This window comes from Nyctibius grandis, chromosome 1, assembly GCF_013368605.1.
Source record: "Nyctibius grandis isolate bNycGra1 chromosome 1, bNycGra1.pri, whole genome shotgun sequence".
Taxonomy (NCBI): domain Eukaryota; kingdom Metazoa; phylum Chordata; class Aves; order Nyctibiiformes; family Nyctibiidae; genus Nyctibius; species Nyctibius grandis.
Window position 1 is genome coordinate 98,762,587 of NC_090658.1, and position 27,476 is coordinate 98,790,062.

At 38.1% G+C, this 27,476-nt stretch overlaps 1 protein-coding gene across 1 annotated transcript in view; it reads right to left on the reverse strand.

Annotated features, from left to right (window-relative positions):
* COL19A1 (collagen type XIX alpha 1 chain) overlaps positions 1-27,476 on the reverse strand; it is a 202,260-nt gene that overhangs the window by 140,984 nt on the left and 33,800 nt on the right. The window contains 2 exon segments of the mRNA XM_068396430.1: positions 84-128; positions 4,193-4,246. Coding sequence (XP_068252531.1) covers positions 84-128; positions 4,193-4,246 — 99 coding nt within the window.

Genomic DNA, 27,476 nt, shown 5'->3' on the forward strand with positions numbered 1-27,476 from the left:
CCTTCAGAACAAAGCTCTACTTGGTTGGCCATATATCAAATTGTTATACCGAAAAAATAAATAACATGGACAGGATAATTTACCTTTTCACCTTCTTCACCTTTACTACCCGCAAAGCCACGTTCACCCTGGAACATAAAACAAAAAAATAAAAAACTCAAACATAAACATTCTTCAAATAATTGCATTCTTTAAAAATAGTTTTATTGCACTGAATTTTTATTATGGGATTAAAAGAGAAGAAATAATTTGGATGCTGATTGTCTCTCATTCAAAAAGGTGAGAAACCTCCACAAAAAAACAACAGTTTTCCACAGTTGTGTCAATTAACAGTAGAGAATCATTTTTCCATTTAGCCTAAGGGATCTTCTTGGCTTTAAAAATTCTGAACTATTTATTGAAGCTAAACCTGCTCTTTACAGTCCTGCTATTCTGCAGAAGCAGTTTTAATACATTTATTCTTATTAATACCTTCATTTTAATTTTTAAATATGACTAAGTCAGCTGTGAAAGCCTCCAAAACTCAGAACAATTGAGAAAAATATAGATACAATTTACTGAAAGAAAACTAATTTCTTTCACTTTGAAAACAACATCCAATTACCCAAGTATTTAAAAAAAAAAAGCCAGAAGGGTAGGTTTTGAAAAATTAATTCAAGCTCAGCTGATTTCAGCAGACTGAATTCTTTATTTCATGATGTTTCAATAAAAAGACCTTTTTAATGCTCTTCAAGCTCCAATTTGATAACTTTTAGCTCAGAAAAAGATCCTAATGTGCAATCTTACTACATTAATGTCTTTGTCAAATAGTCCATAGCCTGGCTATATTATAAGAAGAATAACACCTGTTTTAGATCTTTATTAATGTATACTTGTATGTTTTGTGAGACACACAGCAGACATACAGCCAAAATTATATATTTGTAACACAAAAACTACTTAATAAAAAAACCCCAAACCATTCTCTTTCTCCCTCAAATCATCTAGCAGGAGATGGTTTGTATGTCTTTGCCAGTCTCTAGAATTCAGTCGCACTGCCTCAGTACAACACATGTGATTTTTACAGGTGTGAAGATGAAAAGTTTGGAAAATTTCCAAAGTGAAGCATATGGTATTTTCTAAATTACTTTCAAAAAATTAGAGTGAGCAATGTCTAAACATTCTTTCACCCTTCAGAGAGTGTCATTTCCTCATATAGAAGTCTAACGTTTAAGTGAGGTTAACTAGAACAGCAGGCTACAGCTTGCAAAATTTCTAGCAGTATTTTGCCAAATCTTCCAACTGATACAGCATCATGTACTACACATCTAGGAATTAAATTCAAAGCTTTGTAGATGTACAGAAGTATAGATTATCAAATAGTTCTGGACTTTTCATTAACCACCTACAGCGGCCCCAGTATCACCCCACAGGGGATGACACTAGTTACTAGGTAGCAGTTGTACCACAGAACAGTTATTCCACCTTTGAGCCCAACAGTCCAACCAATCTTCCAACCACCTTATTGTCCATTTATCTAGTCTGTATCTCACAGATTTGACTACAATGATATGACTGGAGACTGTGCCAAGAGCCTGGCTGAAGTCAGGATATAAAATATCCACTAGTCTCACCTAATCCACACAGACATCTTATCAGAGTAGGCAATCAGGTCGATCAGGCATGATTTGTCCTCAGTGAATCCATACTGGCTGTTCCCAGTCACCTTCTAGTCCTTCATGTGTTCAGAAATGCCTTCCAGGATTTGCTATATAATTTTTCCAGGGACAGAGATGAGGCTGACTGGCCTGCAGTACCCTAGACCCTTCTTGAAGATGAATGTGATGTTTGCCTGTTTCCAGTCATCAGAGACCTCCCCTAGTTGTCATGATCTTTTGATAATGACAGAGGACACCCTTGCAGCGACATCAGCCAGTTCCCTCAGCACCCCTGGATGCATACTGTTTGGTATCTCGCAAATGTCCAATTAGCTTAAGTGCTCCTTAACCCTCTCTTCCCTTTCAGCAGGCAATGGTTCATTCTCACACACTCTGCTAGGAAGATTACGTAACCTGGGAGGCCTGAGGGCAAACTTTATTAATGAAAACCAAGGCAAAAAAGGCATCAGGTACTCTTGGCCTTTTTCACGTCCCTCACCCCATTAGGCAGTGGGTCAACATTTTCTTCAGCCTTGTTTTTGCTACAGATGCACTTAACAGAAGCCATTCATGCTGCCCTTCAAACCCCTCATTAGTTTTAATTCCAGATGAGTTTTTGGTTTCCAACTTCATCGCTACAATGGAATGGCAATGTTTCTATATTCCTACTGGGTAGCTCTGGCAATGTTTCTATATTCCTACTGGGTAGCTCACCCCTGCTTCTACTGTTACTTTCTTTTTGTGTCTTGAGCTCAGCCAGGAACTCCTTGTTCATCTATGCTGGCCTTCTGCCATATTCGCTCAACTCCCCACGCATCAGAATGCACTGCTTTTGGGCTTTTAGGAAGCTGTCCTAGAAGATCAACCAGCTACGTTCCTTAGGCCAGTAAGACAGTCTTGATCACTCCTTGGCCTCCTCTTTGCCAAACTCAACAAACTTAGCTCCTTGAAACTCTGCTTAAAGGTCTTGTTTTCTAGGCCCCTGAACAAACACTAGCTCCCTGCTGGACTCTGTGTGGTTTCTCCACATCTCTTGAAGAAGTGAGGGTGGAAGACTCCCCCAAACATGACGCAGCACACCAGATGCAGCACCATCAAGCAAAGGGGGGAAAATATCTTCCCCTGATCTGCCAGCTGCAGTTTTACTAATTAGTCCAATATGTGGTTCATTTTATTCCCAAAAGGAGAACACTTCGCTTATATCCAGACTCATGTCCACCTCCAGGTTCTTTTCCGCAATGCTGCTGCTCAACCAGTCAGTTCTCTGCCTGTACCAATGTATGGGGTGATTAACTAATTCCTTCTTTTTCAGAAGTACAGTCTAAGTGTCCAGACGTTTTGCACATATTTGAATTTAAAACAAATATTTCCAGTTAGAGAAAATAAAAAAATACAGTCAACAGAAAGTATAGAGAAGTAAGTTTAAGTAATTTCCACTTATCAGCATTAAAAGTACAACAATATTAGCCACTGGTAAATTACTTCAAAGAATTTTCATGTTGAAGAAATAAAAACTTGAAAGTTGCAAAATAACACATTTATGAGTGACTTAAATTCTCTTTTCTCTTATTATGTTAGGCAAAACATTTCACACAAGCTTTTTAATGGATGATCACTGATTACTCATCTTGATACTCACTGCAGTGTTGCTGATATGATTTTCAGAGTTTTAAATACACCTACAGTAGAAATCAATGAGATCCTGGCTTTGAACCTATGAATTGAGTATGGCAAGCATGTTGCGGAACTCAATGCTGGCTACCTCAACTGCAGAAAATAAGTTCCTTCCTTCCCTTTCTGCTATATTGCAGGAAGTACCTGCCCTAAAGATACACAAATCAGCCCCTTGCATCAAGTTCATGTTGCAGAACACTTACTTGAAATTTTAACATGAACAAAATAATTTGGGATTTTTTTTTGTGTAGTCCCTTAATTTTTGGAAGGGGCAGAACTATTTCCCCTACAATTTTCTAAAAGGACTTAGGTGGACAGACAAATGTGACATTTAAGTTTTCATTCCAAATACCTATGGTTAAGCCAGCTGCAATCAACAGAAAACAAATCTGATCATGAAAAGAGTCAGGCAACTTTAACAAATATTACCAGCAAATTCTATAATACAGATGTCTCTTCTTACAAGTTCTGGCCTTCCTACAATATTCCACCTCTGGAGAAAAGCAAAAGATTAAAATGGAAGAGTGGAAGAAGCAGTGCTGTCCCTCATCTCATTTTGCTGAGATCACGAGACTCTCAAATTTCAAATGTTTGAATCTGCTATCTTCTGGTTGGAAAGACCTGCACAGTTCTGAGACTTTGGCAACTGCTCTTAATGCAAAATAATACCGATAGGCAGGTTCATGCCACTGCACCTCACATCCGTTCTTCTCTGAAAGAGAAGCTGATAGTAAAGTTCCTCTGTCACATTATACAACTCGGAAACTGCATATGTAATTCAAATCCAATTTATGTAGATATTAGACAGCTGGCAAAAAAGATGTTGAGAGTGAAAATACATAAAATTAGGCTGCTTTATTCTTATATTTTTATTTTTTTACCTTGGAACCAGTAAGACCAGGTATGCCAGGAGCACCTACTAAGCCAGCTTCCCCCTGAAATAAAATGTACATAGCCATCATTTTACAGATCTAACTTGTGACTGAGCTAAATTAAGAGAAAAACACATCTGGACATGTATTGCTTCTCATTCCTTTTCTACAGAACAGTTGCACTGATTTCTAGGGTTGTTTATGTCTGTTGACTTGTGTTTGGTTAAAATACATTTCACTTTCAAAATATTAGGCAATTAACAATTACAGGTTATCTAATTATGCAGCAGATATAGTTGTAGATTGCTCCAGACAAGTGGACAACAAAAAAGATTAGAGAGTTTGGATCATGTGAAAATCTGTCTCAAGTTTTATTTCAGGCCCTAATTCAGAAAAAAATATTTCAGAAGACACTTGCATACTATCCAAGTACCTAAAATCACAACAAGGGTGCCACAGCTCCCACTCTCCCCCTCATACCTATTAGGTGCTTGAGCTCACAGGGGTCTACACTTAAACTGTTAGGTTCCACAGGGAATTGTACATATGAAGCAGACTGATGGTTTCTAGGCTCTGCTCAGTCAAAGGGGAGTTTCAGTTCTTTCCTCCATCTCTAGGGGAGTGCCCAACCTACTCAGCAGAAGGAAATGCAAATTTTGATCCTGTGCAACCAGGCAGACAAAAATCTGCTTACCCTGCTTCCTAAGTGAATGTCCTGTATATGTTGTTAAGTTACTACCTCCCCTACCCCATGTTTTAAAAGAGCAAAATAAGTCAGCCTTACAGTTGACTGTTAGTCACCCGTGTCCCCCAAATGACTTTCTCCTTGCACTGCCCATGAAAATTAAGAATCTGATATGGGTTTGTAAATTCCATTCAAGAAACTGGATGCTTAAAAGTTATGCTCAGCAACTGAGCACAAATACAAGCAAGTACCTTGTTAATCCAAAATGTTTTTTAAAAGGTAACTATCCAAGCTGTGTAACATGGTAAACTTCATCTTCAATATCTGAATAAGGACTAATTGAGCAAACTAAAAAAAAAAAATAAATCAATAGCTCTGAGCTGAAATCTACAGACAATTCAATTCTACACTTAATATAGGACTTTCCAAGGAAAAGGTATAGTTAAAAACCTAGTAATATCTCATTTAGAATTAAAATATAAAATATTGCAGTGGTTTCCTTTTCCATTCCTTCTTAGTAAACCTTGTTAAACAATTAGAGACCTAGTGAGAACCAGGCTCTGCCACTCAAAGCTAAGAACCACCCTCCATTTACAGATTCATGAAACATGCCACCGTGAAGTACATTAATTTTGGTCTCAATAAATCTGAAGTCACTGAGCTCAGTTCTGTTAGAAGAATTCATCCATGCTCATATGACTTCAAGTGGGAGCTTAGAAGACTTATTAAAGGAATCTAAAATCAAATGCTTTCTCCATTCCATTCATGGGTCTTAATTCCTTGACAGAAGTTTGCCCTAGTAACTCGCACACCATCCAGTTCCATTTTCTAGCCAAGCCAGAATTCAGCAACAAAAGAAAGTTTTGAAAGTTCACTCATTTGATTCCAAGCCAAGCAGAAGACAAATGCCTCACAGACACAAAAATAGAAAAGAGACAAAGGAAAAACTCCAATCTCTCTTAACAACAGACAGAGTCAATAAAAGAACAACTACTCATCAAAATTATACAAGTAATTAAGCAAATAAATACAAAGCACTCATGATATACAACAATTAAAATACAGCTTAAAATAGCTTGTTAAAATGGTATTTTTCTAACTCCACTCATGCCATGGTTTCCAACATCTTCCTTCCAGCTCCCCTCTGTAAAAACAGATGCTAACGTGCTGGGGAAAAATTCTAATTAATCATTACAAGTAATCCTTAGCCCTTCGTTTTCTCCAGATTTACAGCATGAATTCAGAAAAATTCTTCATAGTCTAATAGTTACCAGGGAATAACAATATTTCATTTTCCCTACTACATTCGATTACTGTAAACTAGAAAAAAACCCCCACATTCACTGGTTTTTGTGGAGACAAGCAATAGATGTTTTGCTTTGCACTGTTTAATCAGTATTCTACAAATGATTATCCCTTCAACACAACAATGCAAAAATAACTTCCTACATCGTTACTGATTCTTCTTAAATCTAAAATGATTAATGCTGTGGTTGCTTTAACTATTTCGGAAACGTGCAGTGTATTTATAATCATGGCTCTTAATGTATTTATCACTCACTGATTTTGCAGTTTGCAATTGCACTGCAACATCCTATACAACTAGGGATTCAGTTTATACCAAAAGGTTTTCAAGACAGAGTAAGATGCTTTGTATCTGTGTACTTAGCAACTTTCTTAGAATGCATTTACATTAATATTTATACCTTGACTTCCTCATTTAGCTATTTTTTTCCCTCGTAAATAAAAGACTTTCACATTAAAAAAAGATTTAAAAAAACAAAAGGAGAAGCTATCTTAACATAGAAGTATGTGAATTTTATTAAGTGCATTGGTTACTTGTACTACGAAACAATATGGTGCCAAAAATCAATCAGGCGCCACACTATCTAATCATTAAAAAAAAAAAAAAAAAAAAGAGTTGAGAGAAACTTTTAGCCATCACTTGGAATGTGTTTTGCTATTTTGAACATTTTAGGCATTAACATGATCTATAACGGCAAACATGCTGGAACTTCGTGAGAGTCTCTTGAAGGCTCGGAAAGAGAAACAATTACTGCAAAATACTTTAAGCATTTTGTAGATATGATTCTGCAAAATTAAAAAAACCAAACAAGCCACCAAGAAGCAGTCAGATGCTTCTCCATCCTCAATACGAAAGCCAAACATTTTTCCTTTTATTTTTAAATTTACTGGGGCACTGCCAAGAGCTTGATTTACAGAATAGGCTTAGTACTCCAGGGTTACTAGCAAGGAAACTCATCTTAACAGAAGTAAAATCAGTGCAGTCAAACACTACTTACTGTTTTGATAATTTATGGATATGTGCCTTCCATTACGCTGAGTATGCCAGACCCTTGGAATAATCTAATAACTCGGTGTTTTAAAATGAGGACAACTATTTTTAGCATTGCAGAAATGGAGCGGAATGTTCAACAACGTACTGTCAGGGGCTCGAGCTGCATCCTACCCTGTGGAGCACGTATCAAGCTAGTCCAGCACCACCTTCGCCTTTAACAGATAAAAATCCCACACCAATTATGCTCCATTCTATGACACCTTCCTTAGCCTACTGGAATATTTCCTTGTTTCTATAAACAGGCTTCTGTTAATGGCTAGGATTACCTGATAGAATACTAATTACATAAAAATATATTCAGCTGATATTTACTAAGACTTGCCCTATGAAGCTCCTGGATTAATCATGTCAGGAAATTTCTGCTAAATATTATGACATTTTGGTTTCACTGAATCTACTGATCCTTTTGTTCCCACTTGGTTACTGCTGAGCTACCTGTGCTCAGTGGATACCCTTGATAGTTCGGTGCTATCCTTGATGCTCACTTGACCCATGTAGGCAAGCATAAGATCCTCCCTTAAAATAACCTTATGAAGAAGGGCTTGTGACAGGTAAATTGTTTCCTTTGCTCTGTGCTGCTTCCACAGCAGCCCCAGCAGAGCAGGTACACCATGGTTTCGCCAAGGGCGTGAGGGCTGGTGAGAGGACTTTTGTGTCCTTGTGTCCTAGTGGTCAGGGATCCTGTGGCTTTTTTTATGTAGCTGCTCAACAGAAAGGCAAATGAGAATAGCCCTACTGTTCTCATTGCACCTCATAACATAATCTCAGTTCAGGAGGCATCAATTTTCCCTCGTTCCCAACCCTTCCTGATACCCATCTTTGGGACAAGTCTGACTTGCCTATCCATTCAGGCACCTAGACGTGCCTGAATTACACCCCAAATTAAATGACACTTCAAAATTTAGGTTTCGGTGCTTTGCATGTAAACTAATGAATCAGCAGCCAGAGGCAGCTCAGAGCTCCAGAGGACATGGCCAAAGGGCCCTTACTCCAGATTGCACTCTCTTTAGTTGGCATTGTTTCCTTTTTTGCTAATAGCATGTCTTAAAAAGCATGCATCTTGCACAATTTCTATATTCAAATACAGAAAGCACACATATTTCACAAATAAAGTGCATAAGTCAAAAGTCTGTTTCTATATTTTGCTCCCACAAATTATTTTCACACAACATGAGAAGTCAGAGTTGTTCTGAAAAACCTGAGATGAAAGGATCACTCCATTTATTTTCATGCATAACCACAGGACGGCATATTGCCTTTTTCTTTTTTTCTTTCGAAAACTGATAATGAACTGACTGAAGCCTTTATGATAGATGTCAATGAGAGGTTTTTATACTGTCAAAAAAAGTATCAGCAGAAGCAGAGCTTCTGCTGTCAGTAGGTGTTCTTTCTGTGTTTGGCAAATACAAGTGGTATTCACTGCTATCGCACGTCCTTGAAGAAGTGACAACTGTCGCCTTCTTGACCTCCTTCATCAAGAAGTGACAACTCAGTCCAGAGGGCACGTTTTCAGTCACCACTCTTAAATGCCACTGATTTCAAACAGAACAGAATTGGACTGCAAGGAACTTAAATAGCAAACAGAAGAGAAAAATGAAGGCAGAACATATCAGCGCATAACCAGGACCTCAGGTAGTTTGGGTTTAGTTACTCAGTTGTGAAAGGAAACTCATTAGCCTCTGTGGAGCCCTCATGGGCTGTAACAAAAGAGCTTTACAAGCAAGGGGAAAGTTCTAGGCAATGCAGAAGAGCAGTGGAACAGGGCAGCTTCTCCTCATTTTGTCTCACTGTGTCCTAAAGCCTGAAGGACCTTCACAATTTTTTCCTCTACTTTTCAGACTGAGTCAAATGACTCAACTAACGGCTTTTTTAATGGTCCAACATCCAGTTACATTCCTTAGGTAAGAAGGGTAAGAAGCACACTACACTACATAAGAGTGGACAATGTTATTTTTTTTTTCCAGATTTTTATTTTAAAATGCAGTGCAGACAGGAATTGAACATGGGCTTGAAAACAATCCACTTCAGCTGACCTACAACACCATACACAGAGCATAAAGAATATGCCAACAAAAACCATGAGAACACTTCTTGTAGTATACTGAGGATAGGCAAATAGGCTTCTGGCTGCAAAAGGTTCTCAAAGATTCATCTTGTCTTATGGATGAACAGTTTAGAAAATTAAGTTTAGCCAGTTGGATATTTCTATCATCTGAAGCAATACAGTAGAAAAAATTTTGAAGTCATCTAATACTCGTGGACAACTGACATATTTCTATAACTATGTTTTTCCCCTTACAGTAGTTCTGTCAAAAGAAATATTGCCTGGCTTACATACCATCTATTGATTTCTTGTTAACCCAGCCATAACATGGCGTTAAAGCAAATCTAAATCCTGTTAAAGTTTCAACAGAACTGGAAATTAATCTAATTGCCCTTGCTAAAATAATATTTGAAATACAATAATGTTAAATATAAGTTAAAAAGTGTTATCTAATATCAATGAATTATCAAGGTCTTTTCAAAATAATAAAATATTTTATGACTATTATAGTCACGATAATAATTGGAGCCCTAAGTTCGTATTAGGAAGGTAAACAGCATTGGTCAACCTCCTAGATGTCAGAGGCTACTCTTTACTGCAAGAATTACTATTATCATCATAGAATCATAGAATTGTTTTGGTTGGAAAGGACCTTTAAGATCATTGAGTCCAACCATTTCCATAACCTGAAGATTCAGGAGGCATATTTCTCAGCTGGTACAAATGTCAGTTTACACTAAAAAAGATCTGTCCCACAGACCATTAAACACTATTAAGTTTAATGTCTAATCACACAGATATGAAATGCAAATGAGCAATAGCAAAATTAAGGATTTAAGGTGAATCAAAAATAAATAAACCACATATAGACTGGAATGTCTATTCTATGAACTAACTCAGATGACTACTTTTTCTGAAATACCATATTGATGGTGTGCTTGTGTAGCTGCAAACCTCCTATCAACTACTGATAAATAAAGCAGTTCAAGATACAGTTTCCATGTCTCCATTTACACTCAGAAGTTTAAGACCTTCCCAATAAATATGTCTCTTCACTTCAAAAACAATGCCTTTTGACATTTGATGTATTTTGGAGATGGGCTAGTATTTGGATGAAGAGGATGTACCGACCACGTATCTAGGACTCCAAGAGACAGTTCCTCACCTGTGAATCTGGGATTAGCGGATCTGCTGTCACCACAGGAGCCCTGAGAACTGCTTGCTAAAGGTAAGTCTCCAAGTGTACCCCATTACTATAAATTCTGAGCAGCTTTGTTGGGAAGAGCAACATCTCAGCCTTGTAGGGTTTTAACTTTTCCTTTCAGGGCCTTTTCTTAACATCTTTGAAGCTTATTAGCCTCCTCCATATCCCACATGTGGGATGCCTGACAGAAAAAAGCTAGTCCACTATCTGAGGGACACAGGCTCCCTGCATAAGTTTTTAATCATCCTCTCACTAAAAACCAATGTTTATTTAGAGAATCAACACTACTCTGACAGCCATTTCTCTGGCTGCATTCCTTTTTCATTCTTCTGAGGTTTAGCAGAAGTACTGCCAGTACACGACATTCTACAGGGTGGTATTTCTTCGGGCTATTTCACAACACTGGCATTATAACACTGTCACTGCAAAGAGCCACACATTTTTGTTAACAGTTCCTGAAGTTTCACCTTCTTCTTCGTCATGGATTTGATACCAGAAAAGAAAAATGCTCAGACCAAAGTATGAAGAAACGGGGTGGGTGGAGGAAGACAAACTGGCCATAGTCACTGTTATATTACACATCCTACTGGCTGAGACTCTGAGAGTTCACATTAATCAAAGATGATCTGTAAGAGCATCCTGATACTCTACTATTTCCACTTCTGTTTTTTGCCAGCAGAGTTGCTATCACAGCAGTGACTAACAAATGCCACAAAGATCATAATTTCTTCCACTCACAGTTATTAAAACAAAACCCCCAAATTAAATAAACAGATCATCATTGAGACAATTTCTCTCCTATTATGCAGTGTGCTTGTTATATAGCTTACAACTAAATCAATAAGGAATAGCATTGTACACTATTTATTCTTGTCTGTTAAGTAGTTTCCCACCTTTGCTCTTCCCTCGCAGCCTTGGGTGCATCTCTATCAATACTGTATACTCCTCTGGGCAGGGAATTTCTTTTACTCCAGGCTTGTGCTACACTGTTCAAGAAAGTCCCAAGACCTTCTCAAGTTATGGGAAGGCACATGAACCCAGAGTGTAACAGCTGTACACTAGAAGTCTGGCATTCTCCTTCCATGCATATTCTTTATGGGAATTTTCATTCTAAGAAGTGGACAGCTAAATAAACATTTCTTGAGACCTTACTGCCAATAGTGGTAAATAAAATGTTGTGCATCTTCCACGTGTAAAGGTAACAGGTTACAACTATTAAATAAACTATGGATTAATTTCTCCTATTTAGTGTCTTTCTTATTACAAACTAAAATGATGTTATCTTCATTTGTAAGTGAAAATCAGAAGAACTGCCATTCACAACAAAAAGGAAATACAGTGAAAGGGTTATTAATTCTGAAGAAAAAGCATCAGCTGACTAGCTTCTCAGTATGTGTAGGGGGAAAAAAAATCTGGCTTGTGTGAGGTGCTTGTTAAATACAAATCAAACACCTGTCAACCAGCTGGGCTGCGTGTGTCACTGCTGAGCCATCTGCAGAAACACACCCCGTGCCAGTTGCTTTACTTAGCGTGGCCTGGGAACAAGAATCCATTAGACAGAAAGTCAACAGTGGAATTAGCAGCACTTTTTCTTTTAGTGCCCTTCCACTTACTTGTTTGACTTCTTGTGCTTCTATTTTTGGGAGCCTCATGCCAGAGCAACAGTGCTGACTGCTGATTAGACCAGACTTGGCCCAGCCTCAGCATGTCACATTGATTTAATCGATTCAGACTTGAAACACGCCGTATTAATCTTAGGTGTTGATAAATACCAGCTAGTAGTGAGAATCAAAAAAATGCATCCTCTTTTTCAATACCTATGAATTATTTTACTTTATTAATAAAATGCAGATTTTATGTCCAACAACTTGATATCTATGAATGAAAAAAAAAAAAAGCAATACACATGGAATTTGGAATATAAAATTTACATTATAACCTCCAAGTTTCTTTGGAGGGGAAGAAGTATATTCATTGGCATTAAAAATTCACATCTGTGCTGGATTTATTTAAGTAATTACATGACTAATAAAACTCACCCACCAAAAAAAGGGCAAAGAAGAGTTAACAGTTAATAGGTCACAAGTAACACCAGCCAACAGTATTATCTATAAACTCTGTACAATGTGTACTACACAAAAATTTTCTACTGCACCAGGCTAACAATTTTTTTTTTTTTAATCTCATGCGCTACTTGTAATAGAAGTTATTAGCCAGGGAGAAAATACTTTTATATATAATTTAAATAAATTACAGAAACATAAGTTATCCATTTTTTAAATTATCTTAATACAGATCAATAATTCATCAGGTCCTACATCTCTATTTGTTGAAATTCAACATCTAATTCCTCAAAAGAAAACAAACAAAACCAAGCAAAACGTGTCAGACAAGCTGTACAATGCTGTAGTACAGTGAGAAAGTTCCTTCCTCCCTGATTAGTCCATCTCCTGCAACACACTGCTGCCAACTTTTACAATGCTAAGACTTGCAATAACAGGTATTTTTCTTAAAGCCCTACTTTCTGATGGGATGTGAAAAGCTCAGAATATTAGTTTCCAAACCTACAGTCTATAGCCCTCATATCTGAAGGAGGGGAAAAAAAAAAAATCTATGTGCCACAGAAACCTCGCAGAAAGAGCCCAATAAATATAATTTATGAACAACCGAAGAAAAACCTTCAAGCCTCCCCCTGCCCTTTCAAAGTCCATAAGGTCCTGACTGAGGCTTTTCAAATGTAGTTAAGGATCCCAGAGCCAGGCAGGCTCACAGCTAGAGTATTCATGAATCTCTGATTACGGAACAAAGAGCTGCATTTAACGACCGCATTATTCAACAACCGCATTATTTTTTACTTCCACGTTATATAACATGCTAACAAAAGCCTGTCCTGCGTGGCAGCGTGCCACCCTCAGCTGTGCTCCCAGCAGCCCAGACCCCTATAAAATGGCCGGTGACCTCTGGTTTCTTTGGCCACACCTCACATCACAATAGCGGCTGCTGCACGCCAGGCCCCCGTGACTGGCCGCGTTCTGCTGCCTAGTACAGCTTCATCGCAAATAGCAGAGGCTATACCCTTCCACTCCCACTCTTGTCTCACCAGCGTCACTCGCCTATGGCTTTGATACTGAGCAATACAAGCGTTAGTGCCTGGCTCCCAAAATGCATTTGCACTTTTGTTCTACTGAGACATATTAATCTGATTGTGAGGGAAACCACAAGAGGACAGAAGACAATGTCACGAGTTCCCTCGAATGGATTAGCTGACAGACTGAAGCATAATTTTTTTTTTCCCCTCAAAAAGCAGTGATTCTTTAATTAAAAATGAAGTCTCTGCTCACCAACAGAACACAACATACAGCAGTCACTAGCACCATTCCCTCCAGAGTGGAAATAACACCCAAGCAGTCTCATTGCACGCAAGGTAATTCGATTCCACAGAGCTTTTCTATCAAGAACCAAACTGAAATGCTGTCGTTTAGCTTTAGGAATTGAAAAACCAGGGAGCTCAACAGTTCCTGGAGTTGTGAACTGCAAAAATGACCTAATAAGGCAAAAATAAGTCAGCACAGCAGACAGCTCTCTGGAATCAAATTTATGATCAAAGGCTATTCAAAACACTTCCCTGTAACACTACGGAGAGAGCAAAGGCAAGCAAGCAAGAACTATATGTGCTGATGCAATGAAATGAGTTTTTGAAAATATAATGGTCTAAAGTGTATTTGCCCAGTAAGATTTTTATAAAGCATACTCATGCATCAGCAAGCTAGAGAGCTACTATTTTCACATTCATCCACCTCTTAAAAATCAGATGTGCGCTAATTATACAAAAAGATATCACTGAAAACACAAAAAGAATACAAGAAACCCGTACCAAATTTGCTGCTGTAACAGAGGTATCCAACTGCTTCATTTCCAATGGCCAGCATTTCCCAAACTCAAGGCTTTAACGCAGTGGTGATAAAGTTTCCAACTGCAAAACCACTGTCTTTCTTTTTTGAGGCTGATCTATTTACTTCTTTACCCACACGTAAAACCTAGTTTTAAAAAATTTGCACTGTATTTCCTATTAAAACATTGTTTCAGCTTTACGTTATTACAGCTCACAATTCTCCTACTTTGAAAAGGTTTCTGATGTCAAATACTTTTTATTATATTAGCGATTACACTACTTTTATCTCTGTTGGAGACCCCAGAGTAAAGCAGTGAAAGGCTTTTTCAAAAGCTACATAACTTGCACAATTTAAGACATACCCCATCTGAAAATGTTGAAATATAATTGATCAGCAATGACAGGAGCTCAGAAATTGCATGGCACTGAATGAAAGACAGGCAAACTGAGCAAGATGGGTTTAAGCAGTACCTATCCAGGGATCCACATGCATTTTTAAAAGCTTTCTCAGAGATGCTGATGAGCTACTTCGGAAATATCCTGACCCCTGTCAAGGATCTATACAGTACATGAACTGTGGAAGGCACTGTGTCCAGAGATCTTTCGAGACAGCTGCAAGGAAAAGACTGCATTACTGTAAGCTCAACACCGATGTCTCCTTAGATTTGTGCATTTGCATGAGTGATTGATGCTCCAGGAGCATATGCTGAATTGGCATAACAGGCCATATATCCGTGGCACTTCTGCAAAGTCAAATATGCCTTGGAAAATTCTAGACAGGGTTTCCATGGTCTAGCTGGACCAATGGGGAAAGCAGGTCAATGGTCACAAGGATTTTCATGATGATGCGATTTGATTTGGATGTACATTTAACAAGTTTCCGGTTGTGGCTTTTATGACATAGCTGGACCTGAAGACCTAACCCTTGAGTAACTCAGTACGGAGATGGGCATTAAAAGCATCTCTGAAAGTAAATTGAAGTCACATCCTATACTAGCACGTCATTTATATTTTTTTTTCAAAATTTTAAATTAATATATATGTATTTAAATCATATTGGAAAACAAAGCACTGGACATTCGTAAGCCATGTTTTACATTGAGCTTCTGAATTCAATTTCTTCTTAAAAAAATATAATCTTATAATGCAGCAGTTTTCAAACTCATTTTCTCAAGTACCGCTAAGGGAGGAAAGGGGAGCACTTCCCACCAGGCAATGCAAAAAAAGGCTGTTCAGGAAGTGTTAACATGCCGTTTTGATGCAGCATGCATACCACAAATGGTATCTGTATCACGGTTTAGGAACCCTTTTAACTAATCATTTCCTTAACTGTACCAAATATAAATAAAACCCTATTACAAAAGGGTAATAAAATTTAACAAGAATAAAATCATCAGTGTTAGGTTTCAGAGTCAGTTAAAACTGAAGACAGCACACTGATAATGGACTTGAGAAAACTGAAGTTACAGATAATCATCTCATACAGTTCAATGAGAAAAACACCACCACAAACAGCATTATATAGTCTAGTTCTGTTATCTTCTAGCTCACAAAATACGTGAGCTCATGTACACTCTGTTGGGCCATTGTCACAAGTACATGCAAGTGATGAAAAAAGGAACAATCTTTTTACAGATACCTACTGCACAGTCTCATGTAAACCCAATCTCATTTTCATGACTCTTGAAGTACGAACAGCACTCGTACAGTTGGTCGAGCTCTTGAAATGTACACTCAGGTTTTTTCTCTAGTCTGACTTTGAATGTAAATTTAAGTTGTGTAGTGATAAACATTGGTTTTATTCACATAAGCATTTCTTTCTCCTTTCAGTCTGTCTAAACTGTTTATTTTACTAATACGCTACAGGAGCACACATATAGTGCAGTAGCAAAAGCACAGCATATTGAATATTTCACTGCTTCTTCAGGCTTACTGTGCAAAACCAGCTATTTTAGAAAGCTTACTCAATAGATTTATTATTTTAGGATGTCTGTTCATAATCTAGAATGCAAAAAAATTAGTGCAAAAAACTACAACAGTAAAGCTAAACCATTTGAAAGTCAAATATTAGAAGTGAATGAATGGTATCACAAATATTTCACAAAACGTCATTTAAGAAACATAGATGCATCTTCTTCATCACTATGTATTGTATATTATTGACCATAAGATAGCAATTACCATGGAAGTTTGGATAAAGGAGAACAGGTGAAAACTTCTTTTAGTTTGGTAAGTCTTCTGATTCTTCTGAATTCTGACTACATCAGTTTTATTTTTAAGAATGTAGTGACCGAGGAAGAAGAAAAAGTATTTTCATAACATAAAAAAAAAAAACAACACACAAATATGGAATAGCCAAGAACAGAGCCAATTACTCACCTTCAGCAGCTTGAGTCCTTTGAGCCATGCTGCCACCAGCACATTCTCAGAAGCCTAAGGGCTTTTTGGCTAACAGAACCCTTAACACACATATATTCCCCAAGAGGCTTAGTACTTCGTATCAAAGTATATGCCAGGGTAGCAATCTCTCTCTCAGAACTAGGAACACTCACGCTAAACTTTGAGTACCCACAGACCATCTACCCCCTAAAATGTGATATGCCAAGACAGTTGCGAGGTCTGCCTGACTGCCAGGGCATGACAGACCAGAAATACCCCCTCCCCCCATTCCCCCGAAGGCAGGAGTACAACACCAAGCATCCAGGACATAAACAAACTTTTAATTTGGAGCTTCATTGTCATGGTATCATAGACCCAATATAGTTATTTGGATGAGTGACACAAGAAGTGCAGCAAACAGAAAAATCTTGACTATACAGAGGCAAATCAAACCCAGCTTGTTCAAGTTTACAAAAAGCTCAGGAAAGGAAAGGGACAGAATGAACTCCCTGTAAATGAGAATAAAAAGATCTGGTGCGTTGTGGGTGGTTCCCCTCCCCTCCCTCCCCCCAAAAAAAGATCTAAGAACGCATTTTTAAGGCTGGAATATTTGGAAGGCCTAGAAGTATACTACAAAAGGAGGACCCAACACACTATATGCTTAGTGCAAAGTCTAATTGTTTCCTGGGCTGGAATAGTGGAGAAACTAACCCTGTTCTCCCCTGATACAAGAAGTACAGCAGAGAAGTTGACCATTCTTATCTGTATCAATCCCCCAGTAGGTGCTATGGAAAGGACCTGCATAAATGCAACCTTTACACAAGGAAAAGACACTATCACTGCAGTAAAGGAGAAGCCTATGGGTCTCACCAACAGGAGAGTCCTCTCACCATTTCAGTATGACAGCAACACTAGGAAAATAATCAAACTTGTTTTACAGGAATACTTTCCAGCAGTGCACCAACGTTGCTCAGGTTACACTGGTAGTGTCACCCTGCACACAACAGCGGTGTATGAAGATCATTCCTTATGGCAGAGCAGTCAGTTCTTGTTGTCATAATGAGGTTAGTCTACCTTCTAGATCTGGGTTGCTTAACTTGTGGAGCCTGATTTGCAGCATATAGGCTACTGTCATCCTATACCAGTAATTTCAGCATGCTTATTTTCAGGCCATATAGCCAGCACTCTGGCCACAATCCAATTATACTAAATGGCTTCAGAAGATTATCCAGTGAAAATTTCACTTGCTAATTGCCAAAGAATAAGTAGGCTAATACACTACTTCCCTTGACACGTGTTTCTTCTGTCCTCACAGGCTTTGCTGAACACCTTTAAGAAGGCCAAGGCATGAGGTCTCACACACATCATAGTGATTCTGGTTTACCACAACATTCCAGTTCTTCCTGTATCACGACTTGGCAGATACCTTGAAGAAGTGTCCCCAGAAGGCTGAGCTACAAATCAGTCATGACTGCAGGGAGGGGATCATGGCAATGTATTCCATATCATAGAAGCATAGAATATCTCGAGTTGGAAGGGACCCATAAGGATCATAGAGTTCAACTCCCTGCTCCTTGCAGACCTACCTAAAACTAAACCATACGACTAAGAGCATTGTCCAGATGCTCCTTGAACTCTGAGAGGCTTGGTTTGTGACCACTTCTCTGGGAAGCCTGTTCCAGTGACTGACCACCCTCTCAGTGACGAACCTTTTCCTAATGTTCAATCTGAACTTCCCCTGACTCCTGGTACTCTACAAATGAAGAGAGTTTCCTTCCAAGGGAGGACTATTGCCCTCTTATTTTTTTTAGAACTATAAACTAAAACTAGCACAGAACACTCTCCTCTGATACCTTCAAGCTCTTGATGCATCAGCTGAGAGACAGAGCATGTTAACACTGTTCACAACATGAGGAAAACAGAGTGATTCTACCTCCAGGAAGGAGCTAAAAATTTCATGCAGCACTCTACTACTCTGCACAGACATGACAATTCAGGCTAGCAGAAGCTGGGTGGCTGGACCTCAGGTTTTTTTCGTCTAGCTATGCATGTACAAAATACTTGGTTTGCCTTTTTCTTTTTTTAAAACAGCTTTTGGTTTTGCCAGTTTCAGATTCCATGGTAGTTAATTTTTAATTTACAACAATGGCATGGCTTTTATGTAGTCTCAATTAAGAGAGTTATAATGTTCAGGAAAAGCACAGTGTCTTGATATTAAATATGATCTGACTGTTGAGCTTTACATAAACTAACAGGAGCTTTGGGATTTGGCTTGACAGTGAATCTGCAAGGCGCTAAGCAAAAAGAACCCAAACAGTATTAACCATGGAAACTATAATAATAACTTGTACTGGAAAAGCAATGTAGTCTAGTAATTTTAAAGAAAGATAACATCAGAGAAGGAGCTACAGGAAGAGCCAAGGGAAAACACAGCTTCATTCTAGATCAATCTCATTCAATCTACAATGTTTTACAATAACACTTTCCATTAATTCACATCTGGGAGCACAGTAAAAACTGTCTAGCTGGATCAAATCAAATGTTTCTCTAGTCAAGTATATGATTGCAATTGTGGCAACAACAGATGCCTACAGAAAAGTACAATAAAAGGTCAACCACAGAGAATTCTCCAGTGGGTTTCCCAGACTTTGACATCTTGGAGCTCAAGAACTTTCAGAAAAGTAGCAGCGTCTATGTCTGACACCCTTCATGGATTTTTATTCCGTAAACTTTCTAACCATTTTTCAGACCATTTAATCTTGCGGCAGAGCTTTCCAACTTTAATCATGTAGTATGAAGAATGACCCCTTTCTATCCTTTTTGAACTTGCTACCAGGTAGGTTTGATGCTCTAGTTCTCACACTGAAACAGAGTAAAATAAATAAGTCAGTCTCTATTAATCTTCTCTGTTCCACTCATGATTTTATAGAGCACAGGATAGGACATATTCCTCTCAGTTGTGCCTTTTTCAAATTGAATTCCACATTGTCACACTTTAATTGGAAGATGCCCAATGCTCTTGATTACTCTTGATGCCTCTTCTGAACGTTTTCCAGTAATATTAGATCCACTTTGAGATGTAGGAACCAGAACCATATACAGCATTCAACATGCAGCACAATACAGTTTCATTAATAATAGCGACTTTAAGATGCTCTTGCTTTGTTCCCTATTCTCTTCCTTATAATTCCTAAATTCCATTTGTTTATGTGACCAGTATTTAACAGCAAATGGATGTTCTCATTGATCTGTAATTCCAGCATCACTTTTATGAACACTAATAGCTAGTCTGACATGAAATATATAGTTTGGTTTGTTTTTCCTCTTCATCTGCATCACTTTACTATTACTCTCTCTTTTACATGGCACTTTACGACTCAGTCCCTCAACACTGCAAAAGCCTTTGAACATCTTTGCAGCCTGCTCTCAGTTTTTCTACCATATATAACTTAGCATCAGCAGCAAATATTGTTATTTTAACCCATCTCTTTGGCAATATTATACATCTACCTCTCATTTTTAACAAAAACACAATTTGAGACAGAAACAGTAAGTAAAAATGGAAGATAGTTTCATAATTCTATATCCTGTTAATTAGATTTTAAACCTGACAGTGAAGTGAAACTGTACTTTTTTCAGTGCTTAGAAATCTGGATAATTACTAAAAAAAACAAACCCTCTGCCATTACTAAAATGTTTCACACATGTGAAAGCAGCATGTCAACCTATAAAGCGCAACATTGAAATTCTGAGCCTCTTGCAGCAACAGCTGCCTTTAAAAGGCATACTTATTTATGGTGCTGAAAGAACAGAAACTTGAAGCACATGATGAAAAAGAACATGAACTGACAGAATTTAGGGATGAGGACTCAAATTGTGATGCTAAAGATACTACTGAAATAAAAATAATAATAATAAAGAGTGAACTAACACATGTATCTGGAGAGTTTCATTCATTTATATATAGACTGCCTTCCGTGTATATGCAGAAAATCCACTATTTCTTTCAACTATTGCTATGGAACAGGAAAAAAAAAAATCACAAGAGGCCAAATGATTAGAAACTCCAGCAACATGCTGTTTCCTCAGTGTTACGAGGGCTTTCTTCTGTACTGAAGATACTGGATATTAGACTAGTCGACTCCCTCTAATACAGGGAACTAGCTCTGAACTCAGTAAACCTGTACAACTGCCTTAATTCATGCACTAACATCCTGAAATAAAGTGAAACTTATCCTCTTGAATACATAGGTAGGCTGACATGCTTTCTCAGCCACAGCTATTCCCAAGTCTTTGCTTAGAGGTCAATGGTGTTTATCTCAAAGCTCTACCAAGTGGCCTGTTGAAAGCATAAGAACTCTTTTCTAGGCTTGCAGACCACAAACTGCACAGTGGAACAAGTGGCTTCCTCTGGCTCTGTATAGACCCTGCTTCTAGAAAAAACAAACAAACAAGTACACCTGCAGAGAATACTATTGGTCTAAGTGGCTTTTTCAGTGTGTTACAAAAAACATGGCAGTGCATGTTAGAGAACTTCATTTTCTAACAGAAGTGTTCTATCCTCCCATTTGTGTACATAATTACAGATCAGAGCCACTAACATATTGAAGGACTTCCCGTGAGTCAATTACATATCAATATAAATGAACATACCTTTTCACCAGGAAGACCAGCAACACCATCCTGCCCTTTTGCACCCCTTTCACCCTACAAAACAAATTACTGTTTGTTAGAAGTTCTAAAGACTTCTGAGGTTAACAACAAATCAGGTCATATCTGATTCAACAGAAAAGCATCTTTTACCCTGTTTTTTTCATGCTTACTGATATAACCACTGTGGAGAAGGATGTCTTAACATGTAACACTAAAATCAGACAAAATAAATACATTTTAAAACATGTATAATGTCAATTAAGACCCTCATTTGACAAGTACTTGCACTTGCACATTTCCATAAAAAGCAAATCTGCTGATTTTAAGGGAATTCACTGCAAGAGTAGAATGAAGCCAAGTGGGTCCAATTTCACTGTGTTGAGCGTGTTCTACATTGAGAAAGCTCAACATGTAATACAGGTTTCTTTGGTCTAGAAGTCATGTGCCTACAATATTTTTAAAAGACACTATTTAAACTCTGTTCCTCTCTCTCTCCCTGATACTCCCTCAGAGAAACCAAACCACAAACCATAAGCAATCTATAAGAAAATTTTATTTTTAAGAAACAAATGACTGACTGATCAGGTATGGAAGGTCCCAGCAGCTGCAAATTGGACCATAAGTTTTAAAAATGATTGAAGAAAACAAACACAGAAATTTTGCTTAGTAATGCCAAGTAAGGGTTACTAAGTTTAAAATAAAAATCGGGTGGACACTAGAGGAATATAATGAAAGCACTGAAACAGTATTATAGTCTCCATTTAAAAATAAAACAAAACATTAGGTTTGTTTACTTGTACCAAGAAAACAACGTTCTCTAGCAAACAGAAAATGCCACAGCCTCTTTTTGGAGTAATCCAATTCTTTATGAAGAAAACATCGCTGGTCTGAAAAGAGTTAACTATCAAATTGGTTTTGGTTGCACAAAGAAGCAGGAGAGACACATTTACACAAGTAATTGCTTCCTAAAATACCTTGCAAACCTAGGTTTGGAGCCCAAATGGAAAACGACAAACCCAAAAGCCCCTGCTGAGGAATTAGTGCCCAAGACCTGCAAACTCAGAGTGCATAACTTTTTAACAACAGGATCCTGGAAACTCATAATTCTGATATTCAGCATATGCAGAAACTTCTTGGTATTAGGCAAAGTTCATCAGCTTAGTCAATAAACCCACCCTGCAGTAATGAATATTAGTTTCTCATGATCTTCCCAAATAGGATATACAGACAGTGCTGCAATGACTTCTTTTTCTTCTTTTACATATAGGACAGGAGATGCTTAACTCAACAGCACAGCAGAAAGGCTTTGTCTAGGCCACAGAACGTACATGTTCTGTGCCCTCCGCAGCCTATGAATGCTCGCAGCCTGTACCCCCGCTTGCCTAGAGCCCCGATGCCTGCCAGTGCACTGGTGGTCATGGGATGTAAAGTTGTTCCAAAGTTCACAAGAGGAACATTAGGAACTGCACAAGTGAACGGCATCCCAGCAGCCTGGTCTCTCCCGAGAGCAAGGAAACCACGTTCCTATCCGGATGACCGTTCCTGCATTTTGTATGGGACCATCCCCATGTAAAGTGCATAGCCATTTCTTAAATGACAACCTAAGTCTCTCCATCTGGTTTAAAGTTATTTTAATTAATGTAGTTATAGTAGAATAACATCAGCTAGGTATCCCAGAATTCAGTATCAGAATACAAACACTGCTGTAAAGCTTTAAAAAAAACAAAAAAACCCTAAAACACCAACCCAAACCTCCCCCAAAACCAAAAATCTGGAAGAGCTTCACAGACACAATACTTGTAGTACCTTTATCTTTTCAGGATAAACATAATACCTCTGTTCTGAAATGCAGCTACTAACCTGTCTGAAGTTAAGAAAGGAGCAGTAAGATTGGCAAGAAGCAGTACTTAACAACCATATTTGCTACATCCCAGAACAGCCATTATAAAACATTTAATCCCTGGTAAAGGAATGATTTACAATACATGCTTTTCCTCAGCATTCCCTCTAGGCTGGCAAGCAGCTGCTGCTGACTCAGCACACTGTACTCCGAGGTGCTTAACCTTCCTTATGCTCTAAGCAGGGAGCCTACGGATCAGACCCAGGGCCCTGGATGGCAGTCTCAGTTAAGTTCTGAGAATTCAATATTTTTGTCTCTCCCCTCAAGGAAAGAAAAAAAGGGAAAAAAAGCCCCAAACAAAACAAACCAAAAAAAACCCCAAAACCAAACTGTTACAGGTCAGGTTTCCTCGTTACCTTTTTCTAAAAGCAGCGTGATGTGTCCTAACGACTGTCACCATTAATTTTGAAGTAAGCTGTCATACCCTAATACTATTGTTGCTTCTCGCCTACCATTAAACTTATCTACCTTCCTTGCCCCTCATTTCTTAACAACTATTCACAGAAACCATCATAAAATAACTGCATGTGTGCAGCCTGGCTCAAAACTCCTTTGTTAATAACAGGTGAGCTATGCAAATCAGTCAAAATGAGTAACTCCCAGGTGCAAAGCACCGTTCCAGGCATCAGTTTAAAACACTGCTCAGAAGAAACGATGTTCTGGTGAAGCGTATGAGCCATCTCCTATGTCCTTTTTATTCAAATATTGGAACTGTCCTTAGTTCGCTCTAACTCAAAGTAGACCAAAATCCTGTGTGTGCAAACAGTAATGAACCCACTGGCACTGTGACAGATGAAGAAGCAGGACTTGCCCCTGGTTACCTTATCGAATCACCCACAGAGTGACTCTCTTATCTACGCACGCTCTGTTCCCTTATGCCACTTGCCAGTATTTTAATAGACCAGAACCGCTTTGTTGCATTCAGGGGTGTATTTTTATATACTGTAGAGTCTAAAATTACACAGTCTGCTACACGCCAGGAAGCCTTTAGCATACATGACTTACTAGCCAGTTAACCAAGGTATGTTTACACTTCTGCTCCACTAACCCCAGACAGACTTCCCACCTTGAAGACAATTATTTTCTACTGCAAATTAGATCATGAAGTTATGCTTCTATCTTGTAATTGTGATTTTAATAACCACAGTCTGAAAGAATTTTCACGGTTTTATTCAATGAGATAAAAGATCAGAGACTATATGTTGTGCAAACTATGACAGTATTCACACAGGCAGCATGACAGAATAAAAAGGAAAAAACAATGGGCAAATACATTTTTAAAAGGAGTTTTTCCCATTTATTTTGCATAATAGCATTTTCCTTTTCTTCTGCAGAAGTCAAAGTCCTCCACAAAAGTGAACGAGCATCCTCTTCTGTTTCTTACACAGCAGATGCCAAAAGTATAAAATGAGATGAAAAAACCTGACCATCAGGCCTACATCTGCCTCATCTCTTTTATGCCTTAACAAGGGTATTCTAACTCCCAACACACACTGCATCTGATCTTTTTAATTTTATGTAAATAAATTAGTAAGAATGAGAATAAAGAATAGCATTTGCTTAGAACTACCAAAGCCAACCAAAATATACGCTGCCATAAGAACAATTTCATAAGCTGGTGAACGCTAGCAGTACAATGCTGGCACTCACAGGTTACGAGGTACACTCAGTGTAACAGCATTCAAAGGTAGTACCGTGAGCTTTTAGTCTGCTGTTAGGATTTTCTACTAAGGGTACCAGTGAAAATCCTTTTTCAACTGAGCACAAGATATTTATTGAATAAAATATTTAAGCCATAGCACATTTTTCATAAGGTTGTTTCTTGCAAACAATAGGATGGCTACTATATTTTTGACAATGTTTATTTTGGTAAACTCATAAGCAGACAGGGTGCAAATTCAGCAGGCTGAAATGAAAAATAAAAATGCTTCTGTCAACTTTCCATAAAGCCAAGCCAAACTAAATTCTTAAAAAGATATTTCAGACAGCAAACATGCTTCTTTCCAATGATACCAATCAGCCCTCTATGTGAAGCGGAAACAATTTTGCACATCTGAGACCACCTGCAGTATTATATTTGTGACCATTTTTTTACATTACTGATTCAGAGAGTTTCAAAAGCACTTGACCTTTACCTCTTTGCACCATGCAGCCTTTATTCAATGCACCTGTTGTAGAACTAGAAGTGATAAGCTAGTAGCAGACAAAAAATTCAGTACCTTGATTCCTATACCACACATTACTGTTGAAGAGTCATGTACAGCAAAAATAGTCTGAAACTAAATGTGGTGATAGAGAGAAAAACGAATCGGTAATTACTTATGTTAACAAATTACAGTCCTTTCTCATATAAAATCAAGAAACTTTCTTTCAAGAAAGTATTTTATTTAAACACATTATCTCGTGTCTTAAATTGCAAATTTATTTAAAATATGTTTACATTGTGATATGGAGTGGGATTAACTTGACACATTAATATTTAATCTAGAAAACTAAGTCTACAAGGAATTTTGAGAGGAGGAAAATATTCTCATCAGGATTCTGAACTAACCAGGTACAGATGATGACTTTAATACTAAGATAAAAGCAACTGCACTTAATAAATAGAAAGAATGACATTAACATGGCCTAGAGCACATGCTGCTAGAGTATTATATTACAGCATTGTTCTTGTCTACAATGGGGACATATTAGTTCAGATAAAATGAGTAACCTATGTCAGTTGTCAAAATACTTCTCAACCAAAACCAGTTTTGGTTTTGTAAGATTTGATTAAGTAAATTAGCTTTCTCAGTTTTCATCTCTGCATAATTATGTGTGCCAACAGCATCAGAACGTCCAGGTAAGAAAAATGTGAATTATTATCAAGGAAGAAATACCAGCACACTCTGAATTGAGTTGTTCCCAGCAGACAGGGTACTAGTAGGGTTTCCAAAAGTGATAAAGTGGAAGGCGAAAGAGGTAATGTAGAGAACACATCCTTTATACCAGATCTGTCATTTGTATGATTAATGTCAGAGGCAGTCTCTGTAAGAAATTATGTAAGCTAAAATTTAAAAATTAGATGTACATATAGGTAAACAGTTCTCACAATTATAAAATTGTGATAGAAGTATTTAGACCCGCGGGGGGTAGGGGGGAACGAACTCATTAGGAACTGTTAGCTGATGAATACAATAAAGGGAAATTTGGAAAATTTGCCAAGGGTGAGAAAGAAAACTCATCCCAAAGGTGGCATCACTCCAGGGTTTCCCTGGCAGTGGGGGAGAAGCAGGGAGCATATAGCCCAGGAAATATCATCCCTGTTATTCCCAGCAGAAGCCCTCAGTTGGCTGCAGTGCAGGGGCTCAGGCATGGCCTGGTTTAACCCCTGCACTGGGGCCTGTGGCTGCTGCCTCTCCTGCTCCAGCTTCAGCTCTGGGGTGGCCCCGCTGGGGACGGGTGACATCCCCAACTCTCTGAGCACCTCATAGTGCTAGAACTCATCGCCACCCTCTCCACTCCCTCTTGAGGAGGACTTAAACTGCCACCCTTAGGACTGAAATGAATACTGGAACGGTGAATAACATAGAAAAGGTATATATTTAAGACTTTTTTAAAAAGAAAACAAATTAAACTGTATTACTGATGATGTTTTTCTATATTAGATAATTTCGACTATTAGATGGTTATAACATTAAGTAGGAGTACCAATAAATTCTCAGCTCCATAGATGTGGAGTGTTCACTTCTGCCCATTATAAGATTTTAGTCTGCCAAGTACACTGGCAATTCCTGACTTTGTCATCACTAACAGCCAGCTGTATTTTGCCCAGGAATTCTTTTTTTTTTTTTTTTTTTCATACATTCCAGCTTCTAGGTCCCTATCCAGGCCTTTAACAACCTCTGAAACAAAAATCAGACCAGAAGGGAACCAGTCTAATGCTGCATAACACAACAGATATGCCATAGATGGCATTCGGTGGACCTGGGTAATAAGAGAAATGACAGAGAAGGAGGAAAGGAAGACTAGCACGGAAAATAGGCAGAAAGAGCAGTCAGACACCTCATTTGTTCTCTGTGACTTCTTTTTTCTTATCATTCTATTACAAATATTTTCCTAGTGTAATAATATATTTCATGAAACTATTTCTACCAATCCTAAAATAGCCTTTTGAATGTCTTTTTCCTTAAGTAAA